This window comes from Amphibalanus amphitrite, unplaced genomic scaffold, assembly GCF_019059575.1.
Source record: "Amphibalanus amphitrite isolate SeventyFive unplaced genomic scaffold, NRLGWU_Aamphi_draft 001572F_arrow, whole genome shotgun sequence".
In the NCBI taxonomy this organism is placed as follows: Eukaryota; Metazoa; Arthropoda; class Thecostraca; order Balanomorpha; family Balanidae; genus Amphibalanus; species Amphibalanus amphitrite.
The window spans coordinates 83,724-97,835 of NW_024883065.1; the positions used below are offsets into that span (position 1 = coordinate 83,724).

General features: G+C 51.9%; 2 protein-coding genes across 2 annotated transcripts in view; one reads left to right on the plus strand and one right to left on the minus strand.

The window, feature by feature from the left end:
* Positions 1-1,392: 1,392 nt before the first annotated feature.
* On the minus strand, positions 1,393-13,421 carry LOC122373929 (ataxin-2-like protein). The gene is made up of 10 exons (XM_043352385.1): positions 13,168-13,421; positions 11,573-11,676; positions 10,943-11,063; positions 8,684-8,891; positions 8,022-8,143; positions 5,560-6,561; positions 5,011-5,161; positions 4,407-4,591; positions 2,998-3,508; positions 1,393-2,647 (listed from the first exon to the last, which is right to left on the minus strand). Exons 1-10 carry the CDS (start codon positions 13,213-13,215, stop codon positions 2,598-2,600), a joined length of 2,502 nt encoding a protein of 833 aa, XP_043208320.1. The 5' UTR covers positions 13,216-13,421; the 3' UTR covers positions 1,393-2,597.
* Positions 13,422-13,878: 457 nt separating this feature from the next.
* The window catches only part of LOC122373927 (F-box/LRR-repeat protein 20-like), a 28,685-nt gene continuing 28,451 nt past the window's right edge, over positions 13,879-14,112 (plus strand). Inside the window, exon 1 of the mRNA XM_043352382.1 lies at positions 13,879-14,096. Within this exon, the coding sequence (XP_043208317.1) occupies positions 14,067-14,096 (30 nt within the window). The 5' untranslated portion in view covers positions 13,879-14,066. The remainder of the gene's footprint in view (positions 14,097-14,112) is intronic.

The following is a 14,112-nucleotide window of genomic DNA, read 5'->3' on the forward strand; positions in this document are numbered from 1 at the left end:
ATGATATTTAAACGTTTTGAAGACGATATCGTCAGGCTTACCTACATGTAACTGATTTGCTAGTTCCAGTGATCATCAAAAAAAAAAAAAATTGTCCAAGTTTCCCATTGCCAGAACGGTAAGCATTTTTTTACATTTAATTTCGCAAAGATAATACTTTTTTCTGACAACTCTTCAAAACGTTATTCTTTCAGGAGTCAGAGTGCCGAGTTTCAAAGGCCTTTTCACTTCAGTCACCATACTGCCTCCATCGACCTCCCACGGCTAACAAAAGGCACACTAACGTCACCGGAGGCCGCGGTCCAAATATTTGGAACGAGCCGGGTCCCGACCCTCCAGCGAACCACCCTAACATCCAAACCTGACTCACGAGTCACCGCCGCCTCTGTCTCCCTAATCAAACCTCGAAAACTCCCTCAACTTAGGGCCTCAGACAGCAGCCGACTTCCTAGCGAAACCACCTTTTCCGTGCCGAAATCGAGCCAGGATCTCGCTGTCACCTGCGTCATTCTAGCCGGCCAAACGCGGCGCACCGGCACATAGTCAGCGCATTCCTCCGAAATCTTTGGCCGGTGAGAGGCCGGCCTGGCCCGGGCCCGGAGCCAGCCTCCCCCCCCCCCAACCCCACCCAGCCTCCAGTACCCCTCCCCCTCCGCCGCCCCCGCCAGCACCAAAATAGTGCGGCCGCGAGCGGGGAAACGCGAGCCCTGCGACCGCCTGAGGCGGGCCGGGTGCCGCCCTCCGCTGCTGTCGACTAGGACAGGAAGGACGGGGCCGGCAGGCTGACAGACCACGGACCAATATAGCCGCCTCCGGGAATGCCGCCGCCCGAGACAGAAAGACAGGTGTTGTGAACGGTCCGCGTCCGGATGCGCGAATGCTGAAGCGGTGGGTGCCTATCGATAATCCTGAGACCGTATATGTGGAGCCCATCGTGAAAAGTTTGTGGATGTCGCCTGTCAAATAGCAAGCTTCATATGGCTGCACGGCGAGCATGGCATGAGTTACAAAGCTTTTGAAATTTGATATCAAGCTATTTTAGTTTGAGAAGCTATCTTCATACAAGAACTGCTCGCGGCAAATAACTCACAAGGCTCTTAGCGAAGTCACTTCGAGTTTATCGTCTTAGATATCTAAAATCTAATGCTAGAAAAAAAAATTGACCTTAAACGTGGGCTTCCGCTTACACTGGAGCCTGGTAGCTGCGTTTCGTTCACGTGTATTCGTTATGAGGAGCGCTGAGGTCCGAAAACCCTATTCATAAACTGCATCGGTACGGAACACGAATAAATCGCTTATAACCAGAAAATCACATTTAATCGCACTTGGAATCAAATATTATTGGCCCATACCGCAGATGCAATCAGTCACGCATATCATCACAAAAAAACGTTTGTTCAATATTTTCTTTTTTATTCCGGACGTCCCAAGCCACAGGGCCGAAACGCATAGCAATCCAAACTGTATTCGGTGAGCCGAGTAAAAAAACTTTCTTCAGCCATTCCGGCACAATGCATCTCAAGTCTCGCATCCAAACTTGAGAAGCGAACCTTCTATACCGACCAGCAGTTGGTGAGAACGCCAGCGTGAAAATAAAACTTCTTTGGCGCGCAGACACTGCCAGGTGAACCACCCGGGTTACTCGGGGCCGGGTGGGATGTAGGTGCGCACGACAGATCTGTCCTCGTGACAGAAGGTCTCGTTACGACGCACTCTACTCTGTGCGAGCAGCAGGGGAAAGGCAGCGCAGTGCCTCGTCTTGGTTCGTGGTTGGTGAGGCTGGAATAGTCTATATAGAGGTTGTCGGCCCGTCTGGGCCCAGGTCAACCTCGAGATCTGTCTGGATCAAGGCGCTTCTCGGGCGCGGACAGTGGCCCCGCGGGCCGGCGCTACACTAGCGCAGCGTAGCGCTCAGTTGGGGAACTAGTGGTTCCCTCCGCGACCGCGCCGCGGCGTACATCACTGTGCATATTTCGCTAACGTCGCCGCCACGACAATCACCGGGTGGCACAGCGGCGCACATTTCCTAGAGCCGCTTCCCTCGCGCCCCGGTGACAGCGCTAGTTACCGATGACATCATTGATGACGTCACTAACTCGTGTCACTCTCGGCGCGTCTCGGTGCGTGTACAAACTCCACCCGTGCGGCGTCCCTCGAGCGCCACTCCCTGGTTCAGTTCGGCCCGCCCGCCCGGCGGATCACGGGCCTCCGCCGCAGCAGGGCGCAGTCTGCCGCGGCGATCAACAAAACTCGCAGCTCCCTGCGCCTCTCTCGGAGCTCTCTCCGAGCTCACACCGCGCCGCACCGCGCAATGGACTGTCTGGACAGAACGCACACCGGACAGAACGCACCTTAGACGGATCACACGGCGGCATCGTACAAAACACCACCCTCCCGGCGGTCGGCGCGCGCGCTCTCACCCACCCTCTCACTCACTCTGCCACACACACGGTTGCTCCGTGCCCTTTCTCTCGCCCTCTCGCTCGTCGAAACACGCGCGCCCCGTCCCTGCCCTCCCCACCCATCCCTTCCCCCTCCCCGGCCGGTTCGCGTTGCACTGAGTCCCTTTTCCGCGTCTAGCGGCGCTTGCGTCAGCGTCACGGGTTCATATGAGGCACTAGCGGTATGGGATGACCCGAGCCAGGACCTGAAACAGAAACCCAAACACAACATTACGACGATGAATATGATAGAGTATTTTTTAACGGGAGGAAGAAAGGCACATCACACCAGACACAACAAGAACCAGCAATCGTTGTGCTGACAGGATGTGGGCTGACTTTCAATCACGTGCAAAATTATTCCCAGCTGAAGGCTGCTACCAGAGTGCATGGTTTTACCTAAACAAAAGCCAACTTGTGCGATTACCAACTCTTACATGTTAAATTCTATGACTCCACAAACGATTATAAAAAAAAAACACTCCACGAGCACTGGCAAAAGCACTCATCACAGCGCCCCGACCGTATCCCTCCCCTGCGGTGCGCTTACACTAACCGTAAGGCTGCTGCTGCGGCGGCTGCGGCGGCTGGCCGGGGTGGTGGCCCTGCGCCTGCTGGAAGTTATAGTACTGCTGCGGCGTCATCGGCACGCCCATCGGCATCTGAGACGAGGTGGGCGTGGTGGCGGGACCAGGCGGCGGCTGCGGCTGCATCACGGTGAACTGGGGCGCCATCTGCTGACCGGGCTGGCCGGGAATCAGGTACACACTGGTGGGTGTGTAGACGGGCCCGCCACCTCCCTGCGCCAGCTGGTACATCAGTCCTCCGCCGCCGGGGCCGCCAGCCTGGCCGCCGCCCGGACCGCCCGCCTGCGGCGGCACCATGCTGTAGCCGAGCGTCTGGTGCGGCGCCGGCGGCGGCCCCGGCTGGCCGTCGTAGCCGCCGGACGGGCCCGGGTGCTGCTGGTGCTGAGGGCCGGGCTGCTGCTGGTGCGGCGGCGGCATCGGCTGCGGCTGCTGCTGGTACATCGCCGCGTGAGAGGTCGGCATCATGCGGAAAAACACCTGCTGGAAAAACGGAGACGGACACACGTCAGGAAACGAGCACGACATACTTCTGCAGGCTATTGCAACAGTGATGAGTCCATTTTAGCAGTTCGTGGTAGATATTGTATCCTATTGAAAATCGGCAGGGGATCACGGGGGTCGCAGTAGTCATTAAAGGGACCCTCCCACCTTCAAAAAAGTTAATGAATTGGCACGAAAGTGATGTCGCTCGGTTCAGAAAGAGCGAAAACGAATATCTACCAAATTTCATCGAAAAATATTCACCGGTTTTCAAGATATTAGACTTTTACTTTTGTTTACTTTTTGGGATCTCCGCTGTTCCTAGCGACTTTATTTAAAAGTGCGGCATTTGTTGCGCACAAAGCAGCATATACCACCGTGTGCTACCAAACGTTTTAGTAAAAGATTTAAAAATTGTTAGATCTCCGCTGACGTCACAAATTCTAAGGGGGCATACCAATGCACTAGCCCCTTAGAATCCGAAAACTGCAAGTTTGAAATTCCATATCTCCGAATTAAAGCATTTGTCGATGTTGTGAGTGCCCAAACCGGTATTTGCAGGCCATGGCCACCAATTTGGCTATCTCAACTCAAAACTAATGTTAAGGTGGGAGTGTCCCTTTAAGCACACAGACTGGAACTGAGTGGAAACAGCCTGTAGCTGTCTCAATCGTCATACGAGCTATTATCCATGTTGCACTAGTCAAACGAACAGTAGGCAGCATTCCAAATAACACTGCCACCTCTCCCTGTCCCAAGTCCCCGTTGCCCTCACCTGTCCTCCTCCCGTGTCCCCACCGGCCTCACCTCTCTGTCAAGTATACCCACTGCTCTCATCTGTCCCCTCCCTGGTATCCACCCATCCTTCTCGCTGCCTCCGTGCCCCCTCTCCCCTCACCTGTCCCGGCGCCGGGTAGCCGTGCGGCATCATGCTGTTGGGCGGCATTGGCACGCCCACATGCTGTCCCGGCGGGTGGCCCGACAGCGGCGAGGTGGCCATCAGGGGAGGTCCGGTGACGGCGGCCACCTGGATCGGTGACGCCTCGGGACGGTGCGCCACGCCGCCCATCGGGTACTCCCCTCCTGTGGGCGGGTAAGGGAGCGGGGCGGTCAGTGGGGAGCGAAGCGGAAATATGTGTAGGCTCTTTTTCGATGTGGTATATCGTAAACTTGCGTTAATATGAAAACCAGAAAGCCAATAATGCAACGCAAAATAATACTTAAAACAATACCAGACAAAGGCAACTGATCTTAGATCACTGAAAGGGTTAAAAATCGATATCACTTTATAAGGAAGTAAAATAGTTACCTGTCTACGGGAAAACAAGACCTTACAATTCAAGATTCAGGCACGCAAAGAGAGAAAGAAGCTGATGCAGATGGCAGTCGCGTAAATTACAACACAACCGAACACAACAGAATTAAAACGGAATTCGCTCTCCACGTTCAGCCCCACCAGTATCACCTCCCGAAACCATCCAACGTCCTTTCAGAACACGTACCTCTCTGTTTGTGCGGCCGGGGCGGCTGGTGCATCTGATGAGGCGCCGCGAACGACTGCGGGCCCATGATGTAGTTGAACGGCGGCTGGCCAGGCGATGAGATGAGCGACAGAGGAGCCGTCTGAGGGGTCATGGCGCGCGCCGGCTCCGGCTGAGGGAGGGGCACAGGCGTGTCAGTTAGGCCATGGGAAACATTACGGGGGATACAGCAAACCCCTGTAATATTCAGAAACAAATGTGGGCGACGAAGGGACAAGAGCAAAATAATTTGGCTAGGTAAAAAGAAGCATGAACTGGAATTTACACGAAACATTGATCAGACACCATATCGTTGCTGCCTGAAGTACTACTACTTAGCATTACGGCACGATCCGAGAAAATCCCTGGACGTCTCACTCCGTCTCCTAGCCCTGACCTTACTGTCGCTAAAATATCACTTCAGGGAAGCATAACTTCACTTCGTGGAAGGCACTGACCAGAACTATAAACATTTAAAGCTCAGCCATTCAATCGATCCAGAGGGACCTCCAAACCCCTCCGGGAACTCACCGAATAACCCATCGCCATTGACACCGTTGGCGGCGTGAAAGGAGTAAAGGCCTTCGCGTTGGGGTTCATGGTAAACTCCTTGGCGTTCGGGTTCAGTTTCGACTTGGACAGCGAGTCGGCTAGCTTGTTGGTATCCTCTGGAGCCGGGGTAGTGGCCGGGGTCGTCGGAGTGCCACCCGCAGCTGAAGTCTCGCCAGGTGAAGTATCGGCGGCCGCCGCGCCGGTGGGCGGTGCGGGACTGGAGCCCTCCTCCCCGCGGGCCGGTTCCGGCTTCTCAGGTTTGTCCTGTTTCTCTGCGGGTACGGGAGCCGTCGGTGCGGCAGCCGACGAGGCCTCCTCTGACAGGACGAAGTTCTCCTGGAAGTCCTTCAGGCCCGCCAGCGTCTTTGCCGGGCCGCGGGGGGACTGGGCCGGCTGGGAGCGGGGCTCGCCGCGCTGCTCAGCTGGCGAGGCGGCGGCCGTCTCCGGCGCCGGCTCCTGCTCTCTGCTGGGACTCTGTGCCGGCGGCGCGGTCGGTCCGTGCGGCGGGGGCCCGTCCGGAGTGCGGTCCTCGCGGCCCCGGCTGGGAGTACGCCCGGAGCCCGGCCGGCCGTGGTGCGTCTGGCGCTGCTGCTGATGCGGAGGTCCGCCGGCCGATCCGGGCCGCGGACCGCGCGGTCCTCCGGCGCCCGGCGGCGGTCCGCGCGGTCCTCCACGCGGCGGCTCGCGCATCTCACGGACCGGCCGGCGCGCGGGAGGCACGTAGCGGTCTCCGCGGCCATCTTGGCCGGGCCGCGACACCGCCGCGAACGCCGCCTCCTCGTCTCCATTCTCGGCGTCGGCGCGATGACGGGAGGTGCTCGAGCGCTCGATCTCGTGCGCGATGCGCGCGGCACGCTCGTGCTGGTCGTGCGAGACGCGCTCCAGCGGCGTGGTGTAGCCGGCCAGCGTCTGGTCGAACGTCGAGCGGACGCCGTACTTCTTCTCGTTCATGCGGAACATGTCCCGCGCGTCCCAGCCGTTCTGTGGAACAGAGGTAGCATTTTTTAGGGACTGAGATCTAATGCTGTGTATGGGTACAAAACTGCAGATATCTGAACCATAGCTTGGACTGACTCATGATTCTGGAGCTGAATTCGGCCCTGATGAGCTATGCATGTAAAACGTGAATGACGTATGCTCAATGTCTAAGTAGATACCTCTGTATGGTATATATAGTCTAAAGGCTATGCATCCCAGATTTCTTTTGCCGTGCTTGATGAATGACAACTAGTTTTGGCCTGCACTTAAAAACTATAGCATGCTGACGAAGGCCGAATCACTCTGTTCTAAATCGATTGATGTCGAATACTGCTATCTTTTAACAAGTTGAGTAAAACAGCCAGATTTATCTGCCATCAGAAGATCATGATGGTAATTGGCACAGTTTGCAACAGCTGGTGCCTGCGTGGTAGAACGCACGATACGACTTCTAATCGGCCATGACAGCGACAAACTGGCCACATACAGACCCACTCGGACGCACCGTGCTCCGCTGCAGTCCACCGCCGAATTTCGGCCACAATGTACCATTGGAAAATAATGTAATCGGCACCCCTGCAAGTTATGTAAGGGACATTTCGGACTCACAAAGGTCATAAGGGCAAAACATAGGGCGCACGTCGTACTGCACTAAACTGCACTAAATCGAGGTTGATAATGTAATAACCATTGTCAGATTTTCAGTGAACTATTGCCATTTTTAGCAGCAGCACTACCTTCATTTTCTTTTAATTCTTTCGTAAATGCAGCAGATATTCTTTGGATAATTAATATGATCATCATCGTAGATGAAAGTGAAAGGGACACGTTGAGATAGCAGAGGCCCATAAGCCTATCATTGTTCATTGACAAATATAATTGACAGGTCCATCAAATTTATGCTGTATAATCGACCAAGGATTATCAAAAGTTTAGGCCATACATGCACTTACATGTCACATAATCGACCAAACAATAACCGATTTTCTGTCCACTTTTTCACTCATCATTCTTTTCCACTCTTTTCGGCTCTACATCTGCTCTTCTGTAGCTCAGAAATTAATCCAAGGACTATCAGATGCTGTCCACCTCAGCTCTGCCATAGGGTGGTGTCAGCGGTGAACGGAGGCGGGAGGACCCAGGGACCCACTCACCGCCTCATCCAGCGAGACCAGGAGGATCCAGGGACCCACTCACCGCCTCGTCCAGCGAGACCAGGAGGACCCAGGGACCCACTCACCGCCTCGTCCAGCGAGACCAGGAGGACCCAGGGACCCACTCACCGCCTCGTCCAGAGAGACCAGGAGGACCCAGGGACCCACTCACCGCCTCGTCCAGCGAGACCAGGAGGACCAACGGACCCAGGGACCCACTCACCGCCTTATCCAGAGAGACCAGGAGGACCCAGGGACCCACTCACCGCCTCGTCCAGCGAGACTAGGAGGACCCAGGGACCCACTCACCGCCTCGTCCAGAGAGACCAGGTGGTCGGTGGCGGCATCGTCCGCGATCCACGGCTGCAGCTCCTTGTGCCCCGCAGAGCCATTGGTGCGGCCCGTGATGGCGCCGTCAGTCTGGAACCCGCCTGCCACGAGAAGACACGGGTAAGTGGGAAGCGTGGAAGGATTCTGGCTTGGTGAGCGACTGGATTGGGCCAGCACACGTCTCGTCGATCGTAGAAAAAGGGAGATAGCCGAGATGGTGTTGTCTAGTGAAACACCAGAGGCACGAAAACAATGTTCGCGACTGCTGGGAATATATAAATGAAAAACGGAGGTAATGCTACTATGAGATTACCTCAGAGTTAAGCTGCTCTACGGAAAAGGTCAGTCGGGATGTGGTCTACGTGAGAGCGTCAGACCAGACGGCAGGGAGGAAAACAACTAAAAAGTAGACAAGCACAATGTGAAAACAAAAGTGATAAACTAAAGCGTCGCGTAACAAATACAAGGGAAGCGAAACAGCAAGGCATACGTTTCTCCACTTCCCAGCTTTTACAAACCACTCGCTATTTCTAATAGCATTTTACGATTCAACACCCACTCAAAACATATCACACCATATACACCATACAAGGTCCCAGTCCCAACCATCACCATCACCAACCCCCATACTCTGTACTCACTTTTGGTGGCGTACTCCATGTCCACATTGGTGACGGTCACATGCGCCACCTGTTCGCCGAGGAAGATACATTCCTCGCGGACCTCACGCGGGTCGATCCGCTTCGGCTCCTCTCGGTTCAGCGGGTGCACCATGCCCAGCACGAAGTTGTTCTCCTTCGACAGCGCCTTCAGAATGCCCTCGAACACTTCGTTGTTCGTTGTGGTCACCTGTGGCAGTGGCGACGGCAGGGCGGCGGTTAAAAACAGACAGGTGTCTTTGAAAAACAGCTCTCGACTACGGAAAAACACGATCGAACGGTTTTAGTGACCGCCAATCATGTGCAATAACCGCCGTCATTAACGTAATGCTTTCAGCACGTGCTGTTTCGTATCATAACATACAAAACTAGAGTCGGTAAAATATCGAAGCACGCACGGGAAAATAGCAAAACAGGCTCGGAAGTCAGACCATCGTGCGCGTCACTCCTACCCTCAATATATGTATAAACAAAAATCGGGACACCGCTCATTAACCATCGATACGGTTCCATGTGTCATAGCAAAAGTTAATGGACAGTTACGGCGTCTTTCAAGTTCCAATGTCCGTTTTAAACATTTATTATGCAGCCAGACAGGCCGCCCGATCTACTACGGCCCGTCAGCAGTAGCGTTTTCCAACACCGTCTATTCATATTACCAGACATCCACCTGCTCCCGATTTTCTAGTCTCGCTATCTACCGATTATCGCGCATATTCCCTTCATTCACAACCCCATCCCACACCAGCGGACCACCACACTGAAAAACAGGTGTATGCCACGGAGGGCATCACGGCGGCCAGTCTCTGCACAGCGCTCCGCACCGGCTGTGATCGGTGACCCGTGCACTGCACCATGATTTAACGGTGGTGAAATGTTGCAGGTCCAAAACAAAATACCGCAAACCACGCACCTCTCCCAATTGAATTCCTAATGCCGACTAATTGAAACGAGCATGTCGGTTTTATTCAGCACACAATCCAAATAGTCTTGCTCACAATCGCAATCACTCATGAGTCTTATGCCGATCAGTCTCGACAAATTCACTCCTTTGCCATCACGTCGCCCCTTTCTCTCACCAACCGACATTCCTCGCTCCGTCATCGCATCTGTCTCCTCAGTCCGCCCTTTACCCTCATATTGCCCATTCGCTGTAAGCTAGCCTCTTTGTTTTCATCGCCACTCATTCATCCTGGCATCCTCGCCTCTCCCCCTCGCCAATGAATGAACCACTTCCTCCTTACGTCTTGACTCTACCCTTTCACACATACACAACATACACTCCAACCCACCAGCCTTCAATCATCTCCAACCGAATCAGGCCGGTGGTTACCAGCAGCCCTCTCCCTTCCCCTCCCTCCCTCCTTCACGCACCAACAGCACACTGTCATGATCGCCGGGGGCGGGGCTGGGAGGGGCGGGGGCGGGGCCGAGGGCGGGGCCGCCGGAAGCTGACGGTCACGTAGCGCCGCTGCCCGCTGTGACCGGACATATGGCAGAGGTGGGCGCGGCATCGCGCCGACAGCACCCAGTGCACATTGTCATCAAATAGGCGTGCACAGTGTGCACACGGCGGTAACACAGCAGTGGTGAATGATGAATAAAAAGGTGCTGCGAAAACTACCGCCTCGTGGGCCGTTTTACTTTCACGGCTGTCGCTGATGAGGCGTTTGGTCCACAAAGCGATAAGTGACGGGTGAAATTCAATAAGGTAATCAGGGCATGCCGAATTCTGCACTTGACCTTTGATAATAAACGTCGAAGCTGATCGTAAACAGAAATACACGCATGAAGCGCCGTCAAAAAAAGAGAAAAATGCATCCAACGAGCTCCATGATACACCTTCGGATTCGAAATGTTCTTTTAGATTTATAATCATGCATGTTCTCCGGAGGTCCAATAACGGAATTTTTCCGATCGGTAGCCGATATAAAGCAGTCATTGTCGACAATATATCAGGGCCGGCGTCTAACTTCGGCTGAACTACGACGAAAATTGTAACTGTTGGACGACAACCGGTTGGGATACGATGATTCTAAGACTGAGCCGAAAGCGTCAACAGAAGCCACCCAGCCGGCAGCCATACATACGACATGAGTTCAATCACCTGTTGATGTTTTCGTGGCCCGTTGTCCTTGAGACACTCCCAGTGCTGAGTCCGTCAGTAGTAGGGCCGGTTCACACGACACATCACCGTATAGTTTCCCCACCACCCGTCATCGAGGATCGTTCAGTACTCACCCGCACGGGGCATCCCAGGATGGAGGTGAGCGCGTGCGCGTACTGGGCGTTGGCGTACACCCCGGAGGCCTCCGCTGGCGGCCGGTCCTGACTGCCACGAGAGTCCCGCGGCCGACCGTGTCTGAGAGGGAGGAAACAGAAGGAATAGTGAGAAGTGGGACGGTGGGGACGACTAAAGGTCATTCACGATAAAAATCCAAAATGTCAGCAACGATATAAAACAAAATTAGCCGAAGCCGAAGATATGCCCAAAAAACGACGGCATAATATAGCAAAATAGTTTTGTTACACCTTGCCTTGAAAGCTTTGACCAACATAAGCTTTGGATAAACAAGTACAGAAATGTATTCAAACTATAGCTTTGTTCAGCCAACTAATGAGAAAGCTAAGACTGTAAAAAATACAAAAAGAAATCATAAAACAACCAGCAATTTATAGAGCAGATCAAACGATGAGCTACACAACAAACTCAGCAGAGCGAATAATTCACCGACACAATATGCACCGCCTCAAGGCTCGGCGATCAGCGCGCAGTGCGACTCCGTCCCTCTCTCGCCGGTCGCCCCAAGACCCTAAAACTCCGGTCGGCCCGTGCCCACCCGGTACCGCCCGCCTGCCCGACTGACTGACCTGGAGCCGCCGCCCGAGTGGGGCGCGTTGGAGCTCCGCGGCCGCCTCGGCCGGCCTCCCTGGCTGCTGTTCATTCCACTGTTTGTGTAGGTCTTGGTCGCTATCTGAAACAACGCAGCAACGGCGATTTTGGTAGATGTTACGGTGAAATGAAAATTAAATGCAACAACGACATTCATCAGGAACTGGAAGCTAAATTATTTTTCTTTTTTGTGGAAACATATTACAAGAGCTGTAAATACACACTTGTCATATACAGCCTCTTCAAATGCCCCATGAACCTCTCAATTGGACAGGGCTTCAGTCTCAATAATTTTAATAGGTATGGCTTTCATGAGTAGAAAAAAACTGCAGCAAAACTTGGCACAGATCCCTATGAATCAATTTTGTATCATGTGTGAGAATTTTGACCCTAGGTCACCTAAAGTAAGGTTGTCAGGTCAAGCAAAATAACATTGCCTCTTCAAAAAAAAAAAAAAACTTTGTGATCCTGTCAATGCTACAATTTTTATCATAGAAGTCTAAAAATTGGTGTTTTGAATAAGGGTATCAGTGCAAACAATTCATATATCTCTGAATTCTTATGTTTCATAACCATGATGTGGGGTTGGTCAGATTTGTAACCTTATCATTAGAAAACAAATAACAATGGAAGAAAAGTAAAAAGGCCTCCTGCTACTAACAAACATACAAACCTAAAATATATTCCTGAATCATTATATCTTTGGCCTAATGGAATAGACAGGTTCCAGACTGTTGTATTTAAACAGTCACTTGGACATCCTGTTAGGTCACAAAGGTCACCAAAGTTTTTGGACAAAAACTTTTAATGGAAACAAGGATGAACAATAAAATGCATGAAATGTATTGGGCTTGAAAGCACATACCAATTGATATGCTACATGACTTCCAATTATATCATGGCATTTTTGCTTTTCATAGTTTTTTTAGATAATCAGGTGTGAGTGGGCTAAAAGCCCTTCCCCACATGGGGAAGTTGGCTGAGAGCCACACTGAGAAATGAGTTAAATTTGATAGGGACCATTAGCCAGACTGCAAAGCATGGCAATTTTGACAATATTTTGTTGGTGCAAGGGCAATCTGCCAGTGTGTGGTGCACTGGGGATTTACTGCAGTGTGGTGATATTGATGTTTTATGTGAAGAGGTGCAGGTCCTTCACATGGCACTGTGCTTAGCTGCTGTGCTGGCACATCATTGTCCAAGAAAATTATGTATGGGAGACACAAGGGGGTCAGCCAGGAAATTCATCCCACCAATGAGACCAATGCCCTTCATTGCAGTTTTCATCAGTCGTGCAAAAATCTACCAATCTGATTATCTGTGGCAAAAATTATCAGCATTGTTTGGTGTGAGCTGATGCATTTGTCCGGCTGTTTGGTGTAAGCTGGTGCACCCATGGTTGTCAACCTGGCTCATCTCAATCTGGTTTGTAAACCGAGTTGCCACGTTTTACAATTTCTGAACCAGCAATTGGAAAGTCAAAATAGGTTTTCATTTATTTAACACCACATACAAAACATTAAAAACATTCAGCATAATACCTGATTAATGATGCGCAAAACATGCAACTTACCTCTGAGTGGAAGCTAGCCTGCTTTTCGCCTTCGCCGCGGAAATGCATTAACTTGATCAGTTATTTCTGGGCGCGTACCACCATTTATAGGCGTGGCGTCGACTACCAGGCATAAAAGAGTACGCTTTTTTCGACTCTTACCTATGAAAACCTTGCGTTCTAATATCAAATACTAAAACACAGTTAATGAGCAGGTAAATATCACTCGAAACTTTCCCGCGCCCGGTTCCAAGCGCTTGTAAACAACACACGCCGCACCACGTCAACCAAAACACGAACTTCTACATTTGTGGCGCATTTGGAAGCCGTCCTTACGTTCTAAAGCTGCCATATGTTATGGAAAGTTTTCTACCTCTTTCGTAAATTTTTAGCAAAATAAATTAGAGGTCACAAATTCTTATTCTGAGAAAATACGCTACAGCTGCTGCAGCTGAGGCGATCATCTGTGCTGCTTGACTCAAAATTATGAACAGCTTGGCAAAAATAACGCTCAAATTAATTACTTGACGGCAGAATTTAAATTCTGTTGATACTGACTTTATGAAAGTTAGGAAAATTTCATCACAAAAATCTTATTTTATAATTTAAAAGGACCAATAATTGAAAATTCACGCTATATTTTCAATATTGGAGAACATTTTACACTTCATCATAATTTTCGCTCACCTAGTTGACGACTAAGGAAAATTCTGCCGCTCTAATCGTGACGTCAGTCATCAGCTGTGATGCGGATATGTTTACATGCGCCATAGTAGCGCGCGCCGCCGCAGCAGCGACGTCCTTGAGAATCCACATCTGCCGAAGCTGCCCCTTGTTGCGGGGCAACTTCAAGGGTTTTGGAATTTTCAGGGCGACAGGCTGCGAACCATGAACTTGGACTATTATATAAGAAAGCTATAATGCACTGCAACGGCAGGCACAGGTCTGAGGTAAGGAGATTCGTTC

Bases quoted from the DNA above. Each gene is read 5' to 3' on its own strand.
- LOC122373929 (XM_043352385.1), bottom strand. From the start codon at position 13,215: ATGCATTTCCGCGGCGAAGGCGAAAAGCAGGCTAGCTTCCACTCAGAG. The intron at 8,144-8,683 runs GTGAGTACAGAG...TTCTCGTGGCAG, and splicing joins CATGGAGTACGCCACCAAAA to GCGGGTTCCAGACTGACGGC. The intron at 3,509-4,406 runs GTGAGGGGAGAG...CCGTTTTTCCAG, and splicing joins GCTACCCGGCGCCGGGACAG to CAGGTGTTTTTCCGCATGAT.